Here is a 20,733-nt window from a genome sequence, read left to right on the forward strand (position 1 = left end):
TTTGCAAAGGTTGCAAAGCGAAAGGGACCAAAAGAGGCCTGGTGTGAAGATCTTGCTTATAAGTCCATGTTTTTCAGGACATAGCAAACTCTCACTAGGGATGAGCAAGTCTGAAATTGGCAGTTTCTCATTTTTCCAATCTTAAATTCGGTACTTCACATTTCCACATCACTTTGCCATTAAAAAGAAATTCCCATGAAAATTCACCAGCATTTCAGTGTGCACCTCTCCTATTATCACACAGTTCTGTCAGCATGCTTTCCTAACAGAATGCAGTTTGTATGATATTTTCACTAATATATGTCACTAATATATGTCATATGTCATAATGTACACGTGCACCTGAAATCCACTTTTTTTGCACATTGTTTGGTTAGAGAACCACGTCGCAAAATTCAAGGAGCTGTGAATTTCAACGGTTGGCTGTATTTTGGTGTGTGTGTTGTTTTGGAAGGTGCAGATTAGATAGATATTCATTAAAATGTGAACCAAATGGAATAAGCCCTCCCATTTCTAGCTCTCTTTTTATTCATCATTGAAGAACCTGGGAGCGGCTTTGTGAAGGGTCCCCTGTATTTCTGAAGTTGAATTTGCAAGACTTGAATGGGCTTTCCATTGATTGCATGATGGTGGCGACAAGTTGAGTTCTGAGGCAAGTGTAAAAGTTTGTTGGGCTTTACCACTGCTATTACAGTGGTACCTCGGGTTACAAACGCTTCGGGTTACAAACGCTTCAAGTTACAGACTCTGCTAACCCAGAAGTAGTACCTCGGGTTAACAACTTTACTTCAGGATGAGAACAGAAATCGTGCGGCGGCAGTGGGAGGCCTCATTAGCTAAAGTGGTACCTCAGGTCAAGAACAGTTTCAGGGTTAAGAACGGACCTCCAGAATGAATTAAGTTCTTAACCAGAGGTACAACCTCCATACTTTTAGCTGGCACATCAGTAGCTGTATAAACACCAGGTTTACCACTAAGTGGAGCTGGGCAAGGAGATGGGAAGTAGGGAAAAAGTTAGTGTTCAGTTCCAGCACAACAGTCTAGCTGTTAACCCCACACATAATGACTTGCAGTCTTTAGCCCTATTGGGGCATGAAGGTGGACACTTTTGAGCTAAAAGCCAACTTCATGAGGTGGCATACAAATGCTTTTAATTCTACATATGCAATCTAACAGGGAAGTCCATTCTTTGCGTAGCCAAAATAGCACTATCTCTGCACAAGCAGGAGGCATCAACAGCCTTGTGGGCAGTCCATGGTTTTCAGAAGCACAAAAAACACAGGACAGCAGACCCAAAGCAGTCTGATGCAAACTGTGCGTTCTCAGTGGCCATAGAATGCTAACTCCTGGAGAGGGGAAATACAAAGCCAGAGAGGGGGGGCAAATGGAATTAAGAATCTTGGAAGCTGGCAAGGCTGTCTGGCTAGAACCCTTCACAGAAGCAAGCCAACCTGCAATTTTTTTTTTGCAGGCCCCACTTGTAAATATCAGATAAAAACTTTTGCTTGCAGCATGGTATCTCCATGGTTCACTTTCCACATCATCCTGAAATAGGTGGGTTGGGCTTTTTTTTGTGATGCTTATCTCACCTCTTAGCCACAAGCTTTCTGGATATTTGGGAGCAAGTTCAAGGTGTGGTTGAGTCATTTTTTTCTCATGGTGAACTTGCCTTGATATCACGTTTCCAGCGAATTTCTCCTGTTTTCGGGTTGCGAAAGACCAAGCTCCCAAAGTCATAGCTGCCAAGTTATCCCTTTTTTAAAGGGATTTCCCCTTATGCTGAATAGGCTTCCTCGCGAGAAAAGGGAAAACTTGGCAGCTATGCCCAAAGTGCCGACACAACAAACTGTTTGAAGCTTTCCTGGGATGTAATGAGTTGCAATCACATATCTTGGAGCACTTAGGAGATCATTTCACCTTGCCAAAATTGCGTAGAAAAGCCAACTGCTTCACTGCTCCAAGAATTGTTTTGCTCACAAGGACAGGCTATATACGCTCTTGGCCAAAGAACAGATTTGTGGTGGCAGAGTCACTTTAATCCTCAAATAAATATTATGGCTAAACAGGAGAGAGAATCCTCTCTCCACTAAGAAATAAAACAACCTGGTTCTTTGGTGGCTGGGTGTAATGCTGCATCTGAATGGCATAAAAATAGGATTCTTGTTCCGTGGGCATCAGGGTCCAATAGAGCCCTAAGTAATTGCATCTGACAGTAAGATTCCAACACCTGCAATCAAAATGTCACCCATTGCACTGTGTATGCTTGGTTCATGATGAGTGGAGAAAGGATGCATGCTGAATTATTCACCTTTTAAACACCCCCTAGCAAAATACAAAACAGGAGGCAGCTGGGCAGACCTGCATTCATTTGGGAAGGGTATATTTACCTGGATCCCTGCTTTTATTTATTGTTCACTCATGTATGGTTTTTACTCAAAAGGGTCCTGACATGTATTTTCCTCCCCATATGTCAGGCATCCCCAAACTTCGGCCCTCCAGATGTTTTGGACTACAATTCCCATCATCCCTGACCACTGGTCCTGTTAGCTAGGGATCATGGGAGTTGTAGGCCAAAACATCTGGAGGGCCGCAGTTTGGGGATGCCTGCCATATGTGATGAGTCTACAGCAGGCATCCCCAAACTGCGGCCCTCCAGATGTTTTGGCCTACAAATCCCATGATCCCTAGCTAACAGGACCAGTGGTCGGGGAAGATGGGAATTGTAGTCCAAAACATCTGGAGGGCCGCAGTTTGGGGATGCCTAGTCTACAGGGACATCTTCCTTCATATTTCTGATCATTGTGTGCATTTGCCATTATCATTGGACCTTTGGAAATCTCTGCCTGTGTTATTTATGGATTGTTTTTTTAAAAAAATTATTGACTTTATTAAATAATGACAAGCAGTTTACAGGGAGGGAAAGCAAATGAGGAAAAAAATTAGTTTAAAAGTGAAAAGGGGTCACAATTGCCAATCAAGAAATATAGGATGCAGCTGTGTGATTTACTAAGTCAATTGACTCTTGTCTTCTGACGCATATATTATACCCATTGCTACCCCTCCCCCCGCCGCAAACAATTTGAAATTTGTTTTGAATCTTGTGTTAGTTGGTTGTAGTGCCTAAGGTCTTGGAAGATTGTCTGTTCTCTCACGTTATGAAGCTTTGGGCTGGAAACCTGTGCATAGTTTCTTGGGAGTAAGTCCAACGTGTTGCGTCTATGTTTTTTTTTTTTTTTAAAAAAAGCATTGGCTTACAAAGTAGCAGAGCTGTGGGAAAAGACAAATATTTTTGGAATGCAGCTTTCAGAATGAATTTTAAAGGCTTGGATGTGCTGTTTCTCTACAAGCACAGGTGGGGGTGCTATAAAACAAGCACAAGGAAAAGCTACTTCCAAGAGACCCATAGAAGAAATAGAAAAGGCATTGCAAATGGAAAAGAATGAAAAAAAAAATCTTCGAGAAAAGGATTGTGTCATTTAAGATAATTGCTTTCCCCCAGTGCCCTTCACAGATTGCTGCACAAGTTGCCTTTTACAGCCATTTCTGCCATCCACACAAATAAAAGGGGACTATAAGATGAGTGAAATTAGTGGAGCGTGGCTTTTGTGTGTGTTAAGAAAGCATCTCATCTATTTTTCCTTCCTCCAAGCTGCTAGTCCTGTGTCAGTAAGTGAGGAGTCAGAGGACTGCTGGGGGAAATGTTCCATTTAAAAACAGAAAAGAGTTGTGGGTGTTTGAGTTGACATTAGACCTTTTGTAAAAACACGGCCAGGCAATTTGGGAAATCTGGCTTCATGCAACCGAGGGCAAGGCATTGAAGGTTTTCAGAAGATGATACAGTGGACTCTAAATATGACAGTTCATTCATGATCAGACAACACTGTATGAAGCAGGGGCATTTATTAGTGGGTGGGCCAAGGTGTACGAGTCTTGGGTCTTGTTGGAAGTGTTGGGGTGCAACGTGGCTTGTATTGCTCTGAGAGGAAAGGAGAGTTAGAGAGGGGAACCTCCAAGCTTCCTAAACTGTTTCACTGTCCTTTGTCTGGGCTGATCTTCCTTCTGATGTTCGATTGAGACCTCTTAGGGTTGCTGACCTCATTTCCTGCTCCTCCCTTCCTGTTCATTCCACCTGTTCATTCCCTTCCTGTTCATTTCAGAAACAGACTGGAAAGAGAAGTTGCTGAATTGCAACTCATTACCAAGCTTAAAACCATGGAGAGACCTGGTCTGAATAAGGACACTGGATTCTTATCTCATTAAACATAACAAAGCTTTCTTTAGCACCTCAGCTCTTGCTTTTTCCTGCAAGACCAATTGCAGTCGTTAACAGTCGTTAACAGTCATCAACAAGTTTACCACTCCTATCAGCCAATCACCCATTCCCACCAGCCTTCTGAGTAATACCCCTCCCCACCCTCTGACTATACCTAAGGGTCTGGTGACTTCTATTTCAGTGTATCTGAAGAAGTGTGCATGCACACGAATGCTCATACCTATGACAAAATTAGTTGGTCTCTAAGGTGCTACTGGAAGGATTTTATTTTGTTTTGACTGTTCATTCCACCATGAGAGAAGAATCATCTGGCTTTTCTTTGCACCTCCACCTTTGTTAGATGCAGCTAGGAACTCTTTACTATCAAGCATGCATTTCCTATAATATACTTAGTTTTCATATTTTGAGACTGAAAGTCACAGTGTGGTTGCTTCCAAGGTACTTCAGTGCAAAAGTTCAGGCTTCTGCTGATGCATATGAATTCCATATGCTATCAGGTATTTTGCAGTGGTCCTCTCAGCTCATAACCCCCCCTTTTAAAACTTTGCTTACAGTGTGGCAGGGAAGGCTGTAAAACCCAGTCCTGGTGAAAACCAGCCACCTACCCTATTCGTTTTGCTCAGAGGTCCAAATTTCCACATGCAAATTTGTGTGTGGGCTTATACCCTACTTACAAATTCCCAGCAATGAGTCTGGTATGAAGAAGGCCTGGTGATAGTACACACAACTATGGACAACCCCATTGTTTCCCAGGGACCATCACACACACACACACACACACACACACACACACACACCACCCAATTGGCATTGTTCCAAGTCATTGTAAATGGTCACTTAATTGGAGTGTCATTGTTGTCTACCATTGCTGCTGTCACCAGATGAGTCCACCAGGGAGGGCCACCATGGTAGGAGGGGGCCGATCAGTCAGCATCTTTTACCAAATACCTCCTCAAAACTGGAGTTAGCCCTAAGATGAGCCATGACTATTTCTCTCAGTGGGAGGAATCTGGTGAGGATCTCCCCACCACCACCAAAAAAATGTAGAAATCAGTGAAGGGCAACTCATGGTCTGTGGACCAGATCTTTCATATTGCCAATGAATTTGGGTTGAAAGGTATTTAAAATATTGTCTCGTAAGAAAACAGCAGAACCATGCTTTCAAGTTGGAATAAATAGTGGTGTTCTCTATTGGTCCTGACCCCAGAGTCCGTTAGCAATCAAGTCTGAGAGCCAGAGGCTGCAGAGTCTCTAAGAAGCCAGACCAGGTGCAGGGCTCCACGTCTGCTGCTGGACATTAGGAGATCATTGACACTGAGCCTGAGACAGACAGACAGGAGTCCCCAGAAGAACATCACATTGCCTGGGCAGAGACTTTAAGAAAGTTCGGTCTGTTCCCAACCATTGTTGGAGCAATTTGCTTAGAGCTGTCCATGGTCCTGAACCTTTTGACCTGCCTTGCCACTTGGGTTCTTTACATCAGGCCTGAACAGGATATTACACCCTGCTTTTGGATTATGCATGGAATGTGGCACAATCCCATTAAAGGTTTATTCATAAAGAAACTGGAGCAACACTGATTTGAGAAGGAGTTATGTCATGCATGTAGATTTAACCACACAATGAAGGAAGGAACAGAGGAAGATGCCTTCTAGTGAGTCAGATGATTGGTCCATTTAACTCAGTATTGGCTACACCAGGCATCCCCAAACTGCGGCCCTCCAGATGTTTTGGCCTACAACTCCCATGATCCCTACCTAAGAGGACCAGTGGTCAGGGATTATGGGAATTGTAGTCCAAAACATCTGGAGGGCCAAAGTTTGGGGATGCCTGGGCTACACTGACTGGCAGTCTTTACCAGCCCTACCTAGGGATGGCAAGGATTGAGAGCAGATGCTTACCACTGACCCTATGGACCTCTAGTAGATGCTCCCACACTCCTCAAAGTAGCATCACCAGTTCTAGAGAAAAGAGCCTTCCAGAGAAAGAGCAGGGCGTAAGTGCAAGCATATTCTGAAGGTCAAAAAGCCCTTGTTGCCATACCCTTCCTGTTGGAAAAGCACTAAGAGCTCAGTCTCTCCCCCTCTCTCCCTCTCCCTTTTAATGGTGTCAAATCATTTGGTTTTTAATTGCTTATCCCCATTTTCCTCCGAAGACTACTAAGGAACCCTTGGTTCATAAATGTCACCTCTTGGCAATATAGCAAAACAATCTTTTGAAGAATGGGTAGGAGTCGGGACTTTGCAATCTATTGAGATCATGAATATTTTATCTAAAACCTTTGCTGCAGACTGACAGCACAGCTGGAGCACAGGAAAGGCGAGTAATCTCCTTATTCAGAAGTCTGCCAAGGCTTCGGAATTTCCATTACGTCATAATTCTGAGAATCCCTAGAAAGTCCAGCTTGTTGGCAAGTCACAGTAGTAGCTCCAACTAAACATGGCTATGATACTGCAGATCAACTGGGGAGGTAGGAAATAGAGGCATGTGACTGTAGTGTGTGTAAGGAGTAATGGTGGGGCTGTCAAGTCCTATTTTCATTATAGCTAAATATTTTGAATAAATAAATTTAAGTGTGGTTCTAAATGTGCTTTATCTTGAACCTTGTATATATCCATATTTAAAACTGCCATTAATATTACCTTGACTTAGAAAAATTGGCAAGATCAAACGGTTTTGTAGTACGATGGAGAGTTCTGTCTATTTGCGACTGGGGAAAATGCAGAGGTCACAGTCCAAAATGAGTGACAGCTTTCCTTCTGAAAAAAAAATGTTGGCTAACATAAGTTGCAGAAAACAGCTTCTTCAAATGGACAAGCCCAGCATTTTAGATTACTCAGTCTGCCTTGACCTAGTTTCTCTGGCCTCGTTTTTCTCTCTTGATACAAACAAGATTCTGTTGCATTTTTAATTGCAATAAATGTGTTTACATGAAAAGAATACAGCTGTCAGGGGAGAAGGTGACCTACTTTCTTCTTGCAAAAAAAGTGTATATCTTATTTAAAAAATCATATTGTTGTGAGTTGGCAGTCTTGATCGTGGTGAATGGGTGGGTGTCTGATGTGTGCTAGGACTTTCAAACAGAAGAATCTAAATGTCCTCTTAGACTGGAGATGTTCTGTTCATGGACAGGAATCCAGCCTTCAGATGACAAGACCTCCCGGAGCTAAGAGAAGGGTTTGGCATCTGTACACTGCAACTGTGTTGGAGAAGCAGGAAGATTGCAATCTGAATTTGAGAAAGATAGTATGAGTTTTCACTCTGGAGGTTGCAGAAAGTGAGGTGTGGTGTACATTAGTCTCTGTAAACATAGGAGCCAACTCCTAGGGCCCGGGGTCTCTTCAAACCTCCCCAATAAAATATTTGAGGGCCCCTCCCAAAGTTCTGGGTGTTGCCATTCAAATGGTATGCGTGTACTGGATCTTGTGATGCAGGGCAAAGTGATGCAGGGCAAAGTTTCCCTGGCCCCTCCCCAATATTTTATTTGTGTTGGCACCTTTGTATGTAAATAAAGCAAATGCTACAAAGGAACCCTAAATCTCCAGTTTTCTATCATCCAAAAGAAAGCCAAGCTCTTTAGCATTGCCCTTGAATCTCAGAGAAATAGGGAGCACTTAATAATTATATTAATTTCCCTCACTTTCATTCCTCCAGTTGTCTAATTATACTGCATTGCTTTTTGTTCTTTGGAGTCATACAAGGAACGGTGATATATGTCACAATGACTCATATAGTGTGACCACACTTAATTCTACATTTTGCATTACCATGGCACCCTTAGAAGCTGAGGGTTTGACTTCCCAGTGCAGACAAGAAGCATGTTGGGTGGTATGTAATTTGCATAATTTCACAAGGGTTTCACCAAATTAGCTGTGCCCTACTTAAAAATGCCTCTTTCTATTTATCTAGATAATGAATAATAATATGGAATATGCTATTGTTCTGCATAAACATGGCTGATGTTTTGTGGAAACACACGCCAGCTAGCTCCTTTCAGTCTGTGTATTGATCACATTTGCAGTAAATCACACTGTTTTAAAGCCCTGACAAGTGCTTCTCATCATTCTTTCATAGGTCTCCTTAATGTAGACAAACAAATATTTAACTTGCGTTTACTTACATGTTATTGCCTAAATTGGAATCGTAAAAGCTAAATTGAAAGGAGTAAGGCACCCCTCTTTCTAACCATAAATATTAATCAAGGTATCATGGAAAAAGCAACCATATTTCTAGACTGTTTCTTGGGGACTTTGACAAGGCATGGATTAGTTTTTGAAACGATCACAGGAAATGTACCTCTGTGTAGAAATGTTATGCAGAGACTGTAAAATTCCCCCCGATGGATTAATGAACAGTGTGCTACTTGGGGTTTATTCATAGATTCATTCTAGAAAAGTGGATGATCAGCCTCACATGAAATTAAGCTCGTATAAATGATATGCCATGTTTTTATGATTATGGATGCTGTATTTAATTTGAGTTAACAAATACTTTTGTAGGGAGTGCTTTAGAAATATAGTTTGCATCTTTCAGTGCCCATGAGGATAATGTGAAACAAAATGTATTGGGCATGTTATATCTTTTAAAGATTCCAATATATGTTAGCACCATTCGGGGGCTTTTAAAAAAAAATTCTTCTTTTCTTGCCCTTATTCCAGGGTAAACACATAGGCTGTTGCAGCAAAAATGCACACGCACACATTTAGCAAAATGCTATGGAAGCAGAGCAGCAGTGTTGTCAAGATGTGTTAAAAGCACATTAACTTAGTGTTAGTGTGAGGGGATATCTGTTCCACTCGTGGAACACAGTGTTGGATATAACCCAACATGATTATTCACACATCACAGTTCACTCCCCTGGGATTATCTTCAGGAAAAGCAATTCCACTTTCAAGTGAATTCCCTAAAGTTTTAACAAACTAAGGCTGCGACCCTAACCCCAGTTACCTGGGGGTAATCCACACTCAATTCAATGGGGCTTACTTATGAATTGTTGTTTAGTCGTTTAGTCGTGTCCGACTCTTCGTGACCCCATGGACCATAGCACGCCAGGCACTCCTGTCTTGCACTGCCTCCCGCAGTTTGGTCAAACTCATGTTCGTAGCTTCGAGAACACTGTCCAACCATCTCGTCCTCTGTCGTCCCCTTCTCCTAGTGCCCTCAATCTTTCCCAACATCAGGGTCTTTTCCAAGGATTCTTCTCTTCTCATGAGGTGGCCAAAATATTGGAGCCTCAGCTTCATGATCTGTCCTTCCAGTGAGCACTCAGGGCTGATTTCCTTAAGAATGGATAGGTTTGATCTTCTTGCAGTCCATGGGACTCTCAAGAGTCTCCTCCAGCACCATACTTATGAATAGATATGGTTATGATCACCCTATAACTCTCGCAAATACTTAGGTTTGATATTTAGCCAAGATAGTGAGGTAGGATGTTTTTCTCATCAGTCTTCCTTGTTTTCTTGCCATTTTTATCCTAGCCTTTGCTTCAGCATTGATAAAATGCCCTCAAAATATATATACTGCTGTAACCATTTTGTACCACTGGTGAATTGGCACCCTGTTCCAATGCCTTTCCTGTAAATGACTGTGTACGGAGAAAGTTGCAGTGTAGGCTACATTTTCTCCTTTAAGACTGTGGCGTAGAACAAAATATATGGGAAATAGTATGGGAACAAGAAGTGTGTGCGTATTAAGGAACTATCATACGAAGAAAAATGAACTTACATTACAGGAAAGACCAGTTAGAAATGAGCTACCATAATGTGGTGGGGTAAAGGACAGGAGCATGAATCCTACAGGGAATTACTCATCATGTAGATTCTGAAGGTAAAATGGGATAAGCTCCCAACCCCTGTGAATACTGATTTTGGAGGAAGGATGGAATCATAGATCATAATTGGAAGGCTCATCTAGTCCAACCCTCTGCAATGCAGGAACATGCCACTGTTCCTTACGGGGATCGAACCTCCAACCTTGGTGCTGTGTCAGCACCACACTCTAACCAACTGAGCTATTTGAGTTATGAACTGGATTACATTATGAGAAATTCACTAAGTATCTATTTGCCTTTAAAAACACATTGTTTCCCCCTGCTTTAGGGACATAGCACAACTTTCTCCTCCATTAGAGAGGCATCAGTGGCACATCAGCATTCATTCTTCCAATACAAGTCCTTATCTAAGACTTGCTTGCATGTCTACAAGCAAGCAACACACACACACACACACACACAGAGAGAGAGAGAGAGAGAGAGAGAGAGAGAGAGAGAGAGAGAGAGAGAGAGAGAGAGAGATGGAGGAATAAAGACTGCCATGCATAATAGGCCTGGAAACAAGAATGAGTGAGGGCAAAAACCATACTTAATGTCTAGAAACACAACAAACAGCAGGACCACATTGTCCAGTTTGGGGCAAACAAAATAAAATTTTGCTCCTCTTTATTGAAAGTTAGACCTCATTTCCATACACAGCTCCACCATTTCGGTGGACATTTCATTAGTATGAACCTGACTGCTATGGTCCATGGGGTCATGAAGAGTCGGACACGACTGCTATGGTCCATGGGGTCACGAAGAGTCGGACACGACTAAACGACTAAACAACAACAACAAGCAACACTTGTCCATTCTTAATAAGCTGCAGGTTATGGCAAAATCCTGAAATAACCTAAATAAAGCATTGTGGTCACAAGGGTATAGCTTGGCAGATTGCTCAGCTGAAAAATGAGTCAACAAACCAGATCTGAAAAAAGGTGAATTCATCGAAAGGACATGGGCAAAGATTATTACCAAGGTCTTTACTTGCCCCCGTTTCCACTGGGACCATCTCCGTGCACAGGGGTCCAAGAGAGCAGTGATGAGGAGAGGGTGCTTGTTTGGCTTGCATCTTCTTACAGACATCTGCCACTGCAGACATGCTGGTCCAAGATAAGCACAGACAACTGTATGAAGGAAATGTGGAATAGCTGATGGGATAGGTTGGTAATTCCTGAGAATTTTGGGTTTTTGAGGCCAAGCAGTTTCACATGGGAACATGGGATTTCAGTTGTTGTAATGTAGCAGAACATGCCTCACTGAAACCAAATGAGCAAGTTTGCTGTGACTTTAAGACCCATTGATTTCAATGGGAATGACAGAGCTGTCTTCATTTCAACAATTCGTTATGCTTTCCTGTTATTTCATGGGTTGTTCCCCCCCCCCCAACCTAACTAACAAACTGAGCAATAGAACAATTGACCTTACTCCCTTGTTTCCACAACAAAAAGGATTTTATCTGGTACCTTTGCAATAATTTACTTTAGCCTGGGGTGGATGTTGCATGAGAAGGAAAAAAAATCCAAGTGTGTATCTCTGCCACTCCAGACACACTCGCCTTCTCTGTTAGAGCATTGAATGCTAGAAAAAAAATTGTTTTGAAAACTTTCAAAATAAGATTAGTATTTTTTTTTAAAAAAAATGACAGTGTGGAAAGCCATGGCACGTAGCATTAGCCTGAGAAGAGCATTCATCACAAAACTCCAATTCATCATGAGACTTCTCGGCTTCTTTTCAAACTGTGGGCTTATCTGTCTCCCCCACATGCTATTTCTTCACTCCTTCCTGATATTCTGAACAGCTTCATGGTGTCATGAACTCCATATGTCATCCAAATGGTTAGAATTCATTTTTGTCTCTGTGCATGTGTAAAAGAGAGAGAGAGAGAGAGAGAGAGAGAGAGAGAGAGAGAGAGAGAGAGAGAGATGTGTCAGTTGCAAGTGACTTTCAGCTTGATGCAATATTTAGTAGCTCCAAAGAACATAGAAAACCTTTACAGTGAAAATCCCAAGCCATTGTTTTCCTTGACCCAAGTAGCAAACCAAACTGCTGGGCACGTATATTTTTGAGAGGCATATTGCTAAGATATTAACATATTTATAGATTCAACAGAGTAGATTGAAACTCTGTTTCAATAATATTTTCTAACACGTGTCTTACATTTCAATAATAATAATAGTATTTGGGTATATTTAGCCACCATACTGGCTATTTTGAGCATAGAATCCAAAGGGATCTCTTGCAACATCTTGTTTTCATGTTTTTACTTCCAATGATGAATTTGGTGGTGTGTGTGTGTGTGGGGGGGGATTATGGTGTTTCAGAACACCCAGAGACCATCTTATTTGGCAGTTATCAGAAGTGAGAGTATTGATTGTACTGAAATTAGGTAGATCCATGTTCATTCATTCCCACTCATTCATGAAGTCCACTTGGTGACCTTGGGAAAGTCCTTTAACCCAGGCATGTCAAACCTGCGGCCCTCCAGATGTTTTGGACTACAATTCCCATCTTCCCCAACCACTGGTCCTGCTAGCTAGGGATCATGGGAGTTGTAGGCCAAAACATCTGGAGGGCCGCAGGTTTGACATGCCTGCAACCTATCTACAGAGGATAAAATAGGGTGGGGTAGAAGGGGAACCATTTTCACCACCCTGAGCTCCTTGGAGGAAAGGTGGAATATACATTTAACAAACAAAAAATATTGTGCACCCTACTAAGCCACAGTCGTCTTTTTTAGTATAATTTTATATATTGAAGAGCTGAACTCTGATGTATGGGACTAAATCATGGTGAACTGGATCAAATTAGGGTTGTTGTCTTTAAAATTGCTTCTATTAAAGATTTTCTTCGGTTACAAAAGGTACATACTCTTCGTTCAGTTTCAGTTTTAGAGTCCTTTCTACAGTTCAGTTATATTTGATGTGAGACACTAGAGCAGGGCTTTCTGAGGTGGGGAGAGAAGTGGGGTAGTAAACTTTCATTCTTTTACATTGTGTATGTGCAAGGCTTTTGTGTCAGTGTCACGTGGGTAAGTTCTATTTCTATTCATTTATTACCGGTAGGTGGTTTTTGTTGTTGTTGTTGTGAGAGAGATTTGGGGGCCCAGAGCCCAATTGGTTTCCTTCAGTTGACTGTAGTGTGTTTTGTTTGCGGGTTGCTAGGACAAGTTATGCTTTTGGTGGGTTCTTGTTGTTGTCTTGTGTATATAATAAAGGGAAGCCACACTGGGATGAAAGCATCCTCTTTCAATTGTCCCCATGCTAGTGGATCAAGCTAGGTTTGAATTAACTCTTAAACTCTTGAGTGGGGAACCTGTGGTCCTCCAGATGTTTCTCAACTCCAATACCGTCAGCTAACTTGCCAAATATAACAGAAGCTGGAATCCAACAACATCTGGAGGGCCACCCCTATCTTAAATGAAGGCTGGTAAATAAAAGTACTAGTACTGAGGTACAAGAACTTCCTGGTGCCTGATTAAAATGTTCCATCATAGGTATAAAATTTATTTAAGAGTTTTCTGCTTAATCCTTGAACATTCCTAAAAATACCCCAATACCCAATAAGCATGTGTTATCTGTGGAAGAAGTAGAATAGCTTCAAGGAGATAATGCCAAAAGCATTTACACACATTAGAAGGCCCAAAATCACACTCTGGATTTTAAAACAAAGCGAATTCCAAAATGATTTCCACCTGTATATCGATGGAGCCCTATATAGCTCCTGTTTCTTCAGTCTGGGCTGGAGTGACTTGACCTTTCAGTTTATATGCAAGCGCTTGACTTGAAATGAAGATAACAGCTAGAACTGGCATATTGCATTGCCATACCAGGAACTGCAAGTACATGCCTTTCCACATAATTAAGTTGCCAAATGAACACTGGTGGCCTTTTCTTAACATGAAGAGAGGGAGATATGTAGGGGGAGTATAGCTCCACATACCAGAGAGGAAGAAGTAGCATAAGTAAGTTACCTTCCTTCCTTCTCATGGCTTGAACCCCATTTTTTTTAATAAAAAAATTAAGTTAGAAGTGTGTTTTACACTAGGGTTCCAATCCGTCTAGGACAGGGGTCAGCAAGATCCACTGTCCCTCAGACCTTGTGGGGGGCTAGACTGTATTTTGAAAATAAAAATGAACGAATTCCTATGCCCCACAAATAACCCAGAGATGCATTTTAAATAAAAGCACACGTTCTACTCATGTAAAAACATGCTGATTCCCGGACCGTCCGCGGGCCGGATTTAGAAGGCGATTGGGCCAGATCCGGCCCCCGGGCCTTAGGTTGCCTCCCCATGGTCGAGGAGCACTGTGCATGCTCCTAGCAGGAAGCTTCTGCATTAAGAGCTGGGTGGGCAGACATGTATTGTGCACAGTGTTCCACTCACCAGTTCAGTAGCCAGGGATGTGTGCATAGAGCTCCTTTCTAAAAGGTAAAATCTGGCTTTTTGGAGGAATGGGGGCGGTGGCAATTTAGTCCCCCTGCTCACCCTTCCCCACCAAAAATCTGATCAGTGAGATTTTAGCTTTGGGGGAGGGGGGGCTCCATTTTGCGCATGGGTTTAGATATTGTAAGACAGAATAATTAATTTCTTATTTCAATTCCACAATCTGAGATGGGAAACTGGAATCCTGGAAGTAAAATTGGTGGGTATTTCATTATTACATACAGATACAAATTAACACCAGCAACTGACACATCTAGTGAGGAAGGAAATACAACATGTAAGATCAAAAAGTATACCAGCTCCAATATGTATATTTCATAGAATCATAGAGTTGGAAGAGACCACAAGGGCCATCCAGTCCAACCCCCTGCCAAGCAGGAAACACCATCAAAGCATTCTTGACATATGCCTGGCAAGTCTCTGCTTAAAGACCTCCAAAGAAGGAGACTCCACCACACTCCTTGGTAGCAAATTCCACTGTCAAACAGCTCTTACTGTCAGGAAGTTCTTCCTAATGTTTAGGTGGAATCTTCTTTCTTGTAGTTTGAATCCATTGCTCCGTGTCCGCTTCTCTGGAGCAGCAGAAAACAACCTTTCTCCCTCCTCTATATGACATCCTTTTATATATTTGAACATGGCTATCATATCACCCCTTAACCTTCTCTTCTCCAGGCTAAACATACCCAGCTCCCTAAGCCGTTCCTCATAAGGCATCGTTTCCAGGCCTTTGACCATTTTGGTTGCCCTCCTCTGAACACGTTCCAGCTTGTCAATATCCTCCTTGAACTGTGGTGCCCAGTCCGTGGGGGGCTCCATTTTGCGCATGAGTTTAGATATTGTAAGACCATGACCGTATTTGTTCACGGTCCTGTGTTATTCAATGAGAACAGTCATCCCAGCTGCAACGGCCTGAGTGTTTTCGGAATCTTTGTCATTGTTTTATTTTTTTACCATAATTAATTTTTACAAATATGTTGCAAACAGACTGAAAGTCTGGATTTTGTTTACTTCTTTTTGATTACAACTCAAGATAACTTCAGAGTGGAAACAAAAACTGGCATGTACATAGAATTTTGTACACTTACGTTTTTCAGAGCAGCCAATCAGCTTACTGTATTCTGTACATTTGATTGCAGTTCTCTGAACAATCTAGCCATAATATACACATGGTACAACATACAGATATGAACTTTTCTTTTCTGTATACTTTATTTACAGGGAAAGCTGAATGCCAACATGACCCAATCAATCCCCTGAGGTGCCAGTGATAATACAAGCACTTCCATTGCAATGGGTTTCCCAAAGAAAGGAAAATAGCAAAATAAACTAAAGCCGATTGATGGAATGAAGCCTTTGGGCTTGGTTTTTGCAGGGCATAAATTATCATATCCGCTATTCACTCAGTTCTAAGACCACGTATTATGAGCCAAATTATATTTGGATCCATTATTACTTCAGAGCCTATATTTTCAGTCTGATATCAGAAGAATAGATTGTGTTTACAGGTGCACACACCAGGCACCTTATTTCAATGTGTTGACCTGCAATGTCAGAGGGTTTGTCATGAAGTTATCAAATTGGATTGAGGACTAGCCTCACCAGAATGGAAAGGGATCACTGGTGAGGGCTAATTGTCTGGTTCCTAATGAAAACCCCCAACCTCATTTCATAATGAAATACTGCCAAGAGGAAGTACTTTTAGTTAATTCTAAAATTCTACCTTCCAGCTTGAAGACAATGGCACATTCTGCAGTTTTCTAACGATCATTCACTAGGAATGTACATTTACATCTTATTCTGGTAATGTTTTACAATGAACATATTCTAATCCGCAAACCTTTTGTTGCTTATCACAGGTTGCCTTTACGAAAACCCTACAAGTATCTTTCTGGTCTCAAGCTTCCGCTGGGTACAATCCTGTATCTTTTCCACACTCTCTCACGACTCCAAGAGATCTGGGCATATGGACCAGCTGCAGGATCAAAACCTCCACTGTAGTTTTCTGGATATGCATATGTGCATCGCTGTGGGAACCCGTTTTATCTCTAGGTAAGAATTGATATTATTCACTAATTGTATAAATAGAGAGGGATTGTCCTGTAAGAGTGGGCTTTTTATTATTATTTTTAAAAAAGTACATTTTGAGGACATAACAGCCTCCACCAGGTTTTCATTCCTAAAAGGCGAAGGAGTTACTTTCGATTCAACATGGAGAGGACGACATCTGGTCATAATCTGGACATTTCAGTAGAGCAGGGTAACTACTGTTCATCTGGAGAGATGCATCGCTGGAGATGTCGGAAGGGCTGCGTCCACGAACCCAGGCATCCGGGTGGAGGAACTGGCCAGAGTAGTCAGAGCAGTTGCTAAGCCGTGGGCGGTAGAAGCCGGGATGAGGCCTGTACATCTCCTCTGCGGTATATCTCTTCATGAACAGGTAGACAGACATGACACCTGCACTCTGGAAAGGAGAGCAAAAACAAAAGCATTTGTTCAAGTTGGAAGGACTGGGGTTGCCGTTCTAATGTTCTGATAGGATGTGACATGCTGATGAGCCAGGCAGGCAAACCAACCATGAAATATCCCCCCTCTGGACCTTGTGGGATGCTGATGCCACTGCCTTTGAGAGAGGTCTGTAGCTCCATGGTACAGAAACTGCTTTGCAGGTAGAAGGGTCTATATTCAATCTCTGGCTATTCCCGGTAAGGCTGGGAATGACCCCTGTTAGGAACCCTGGAGAGCATAGACAAGACTTGGCTAGATGGTCCAATAGTCTGACTCAATATTATTATTATTATTATTATTATTATTATTATTATTATTATTATTATTATTTATTATGATAGCTCAGTTGGTTAGAGTATGGTGCTGATAACACCAAGGTCGCAAGTTCATTCCCCATATGGGACACCTGCATATTCTTGCATTGCAGGGGGTTGGACTACGGTAGTCCAGGCATAGGCAAACTCGGCCCTCCAGATGTTTTGGGACTACAACTCTCATCATCCCTGACCACTGGTCCTAGGGATGAAGGGAGTTGTAGTCCCAAAACATCTGGAGGGCTGAGTTTGCCTATGCCTGGACTAGAATGATCCCAGCTCCACAAATCTATGGCTCCCCTCCTTTTTCCCTGATGGGACTCAAGGCACCAGTGATATAAGGTAGCTTCCTTATTATCATATGATGTGCCTCTGAGGGTAGGAGTGTGTTTTGGTTGTGAGGCTGCTGGGGGATTTGACATGCAGAATTTTTGCATGCATTAATACTTCAGAAATATCACTCTCAGCTGGAGTTGTTATAACTGAACATCTTGTCCCAACATATTATTTCAGTCTGTAGTGCAGGCGGATTTTCTTGGGCTGGTAAGTCAAATGGTCTTCATCTTCTATCTGGGAATGTGCAATCCTCCCCTTTGACTATATGTTGTGGCCAGTACACATTTGACAACAGTGAAAGGACATCACAGCATGCTCTGCGGGGAACATAGTCTGAAGTGGCTCTTTCCTCCACTCTGTCCCCCCACTACCAGAGCACTCAAGCCACTCTTATGAAGCAAAACTGCTTCAAAGAGGAGTTGGCAGAAACCACTGGGACAACAGTGCCAATGGAACCAAGAGTCTTGGAGTTGGTGAAAGGAAAGCACATGTTTTGCTTGCTGTTATCCTGATGTTACTTAAGCCATTGTGCAGAATTATATGCAACACAGGACTTCACAGGAACAGGATTTCTGCTGCTGTGTTCTTTGCATAATGCTAATGATTCTTAGCATAAATAAGGAGGCCTAGCTCACACGATTTCTCTGTGTTTCTGCTTGTGACTTGAAGGTGGTAAGCCTACAGCCCAGAAATGTGCTGGGAGACCACATCCTCCAGCTGTCATTTGCACCAGGCAGTAGAGGAATGTATGGAGTTTGGGCTAAAAGGGGAACAAAATGGGATGCTCTAAAGAGACATGGTTAATTGATTATGGGGATGCTGATGCCTGCCTGCATGAGCAAATGAACCCTTCTGTACATTGAATGTCCCTTCCCAGTGAAAGGGACAACCTATTCCAGCATTTTGCCACCAACTACTTTGTGATTTAAATGTAATTTAAAGAAGCAATGAATTTATAACTGGAAGAAAAGCAATCTATGAAAAACCAAGCCTGTTCGTATTGCAACCTGACAAACGCATTCTTTCATGTGTCCCCTAACAGATAGGTACTTCCGATTTCTAAATGCATGAAGGTACAGCAAGGTCAAAGGGATGCTTGCAGTTCCACAGCCCACTCAAGTTTACAGGTAAGGCATTCTTGGTTTTTTGGGGTGGGTTAGAATCCAAGCAAGTGACAGTGTAGGCACGAAGGGAAAATCACTTTTAAGCAGAGGGAACAACTGATCTGTTATTTCCTACATGTGCAAACACATGGGAGGCTGGTCCATTAGGGCACTACCCCATTGAGCTTGGCATTCCCTCACCTGTGAACTTCCTTACAACCGGTCTAGGAGGTGGCGCTGGCTGCCAGCTTCCTTCTCCGTGTTGCTTTTGTAAAACTCAACAGGGGGAGAGGATGGTAGGAAACCAGAATTTATTGGTTCTGTCAATGACTGGTGCTGGCTCCGTAAGAAAAGCCCATCTAATATAGCATTCTGTTCTCACAGAGGTCAACCAGATGTCTCTGGAAAACCCACAAGCAGGACATAAGTGCAGCGGCATGACCAGGCACCCCCACGACGGCTCCTTCACCACAGCCTGGTTCCGGCATGCAAAGGAGCTGCACCAGGTTTGACCCAGGAGTGGAGTGTGGGAGGTGAGTTGGTGGCAGCAGCTTCCTCACCCCTATCCATGCCCGGACTGTGGCATGCAGGGGGTTCCCTGTGTCCTATGTGCCCACCCCAGGCAGTGTGGGCAGCGCAAGGGGGCATCACCCTGGGCAGATTTTGAAAGGGCACAAGGTACCACCACAAGCTCCCTCACTTGCCAAGCCGCACTGAGCCTTCAGGGCTGGGGCTGCAGTGGTGCTTCCTTCTGTTCGAGGCTGGTGAAGGTACGCCCACCTCTGGGCCAGCTGAGAGGAAGGGTGGGGAGAGTGCTGCCACTGCCCACCAATGAGAGGCATGCCCCTCCTTTGGGAACAGGGCGCCTCAGGTCTCATCGCAGGTGGTTTGAGCCTCTTTCTCCCTCCCCTCGCCACCGGCTCAGACCACCATGGCTCAGCTGGCAGCCCCCCTCCACCCTCATGACTCCTTTGAGGTCCGCCTTCGCTGGCATGGAGGGGTGGGCGAGGTACCTCACTGCCCCCCCCACTCACCCCAGTGCAAAGATCCTGTTAGGCTCAATGCATTTGACTGCCTTCGCTTTTGGGGGCCTCTTTCCACCTGGGCGAAGTCCGCAAGGCGGAGCTGGGCCTGGCAGCATCAGAGAGCCACTGGTGCCTTGGCAGGGCAGGAGTCTAATGGAGCCCACACCCTGTCACCAGCAGGAGGTGGGGGCTCCTTTAAACTTCTCTCTCCCTTGAGGGGGTATGCAGCCACCTTCCCCCCCCCCCCGGGAACAGTGTGACAAACCCGCACCTCCCCAGCTGAGCAGCTCGGGTGCAAGCAGGAGCCAGACTCTCTCAACTCGGTAGCACTTTCATGGAGCCCCTGACAGCTCCCTAAAACCTTTTGACTGAGGCACACTCCTCAGCCAAGCAGAGGGAGGAACTTGCTCTATTGTGCCCCAGGGCGCCGTGGCAACGCCCTCCTGCCGGCCCGGCACCCTGCGCCACTGAGACTACCCCTAGAGCCGGGCCTGATTGTGCCTCCCTGATGCAGCTTGCTTCTTCCTCTGCTGCTATGAGGGGCAGGCCGTGATGACGGTTTCTCTCAGCGGTATGTCGCTGATGAAACTGCCACTGCTCCCGAGTCCTCTGCCTCCAGTGCCCCGCTGCAGCTGGTTTGTCCCTCAGTGAGAGGCGGTTTCATCAGTGATATACCGCTGAGTGAAGCCATCATAGCAGTCGGCCCCTCATAATAGTCCTGGCTGATATATAGCCAAGGCCTACTGCACATGGATGTCTGGGGGGTAGAACCAGCAACATGGCCCCACTTCACCTTCGGAGGGGCTGTTGAATGAGGGTCATACATCATTTACTAAATTCTACTGCAAGTCAGATCAGCGGCGGAACCTGTCTCCATGCTGGAGTGACAGCAGTCCTGAGCAGTATGGCTCTTGCGCC

The 20,733-nt window shown here is 43.7% G+C and overlaps 1 protein-coding gene and 1 long non-coding RNA gene across 5 annotated transcripts in view; one reads left to right on the plus strand and one right to left on the minus strand.

Moving 5' to 3' along the window:
* Window positions 1-20,733, plus strand: part of LOC148686762 (uncharacterized) — a 178,026-nt gene that overhangs the window by 154,145 nt on the left and 3,148 nt on the right. Inside the window, exons 3-5 of the long non-coding RNA XR_015948373.1 lie at window positions 16,389-16,581; window positions 18,730-18,814; window positions 19,175-19,323. This is a non-coding gene — a long non-coding RNA (uncharacterized LOC148686762). The remainder of the gene's footprint in view (window positions 1-16,388; window positions 16,582-18,729; window positions 18,815-19,174; window positions 19,324-20,733) is intronic.
* Window positions 15,444-20,733, minus strand: part of CACNG5 (calcium voltage-gated channel auxiliary subunit gamma 5) — a 49,446-nt gene continuing 44,156 nt past the window's right edge. For 3 of the 4 annotated variants that reach the window (XM_035104016.3, XM_088662985.1, XM_088662986.1), the window contains one exon: window positions 15,453-16,993. In XM_035104016.3, the coding sequence (XP_034959907.1) occupies window positions 16,736-16,993 (258 nt within the window). In that variant the 3' untranslated portion in view covers window positions 15,453-16,735. Of the gene's footprint in view, window positions 16,994-20,733 lie in introns of all 4 variants that reach the window. The other variant, XM_035104017.3, reaches the window with a different exon arrangement.

Source organism: Zootoca vivipara, chromosome 2 (genome assembly GCF_965207765.1).
Source record: "Zootoca vivipara chromosome 2, rZooViv2.hap1.1, whole genome shotgun sequence".
Lineage (NCBI taxonomy): Eukaryota > Metazoa > Chordata > Lepidosauria > Squamata > Lacertidae > Zootoca > Zootoca vivipara.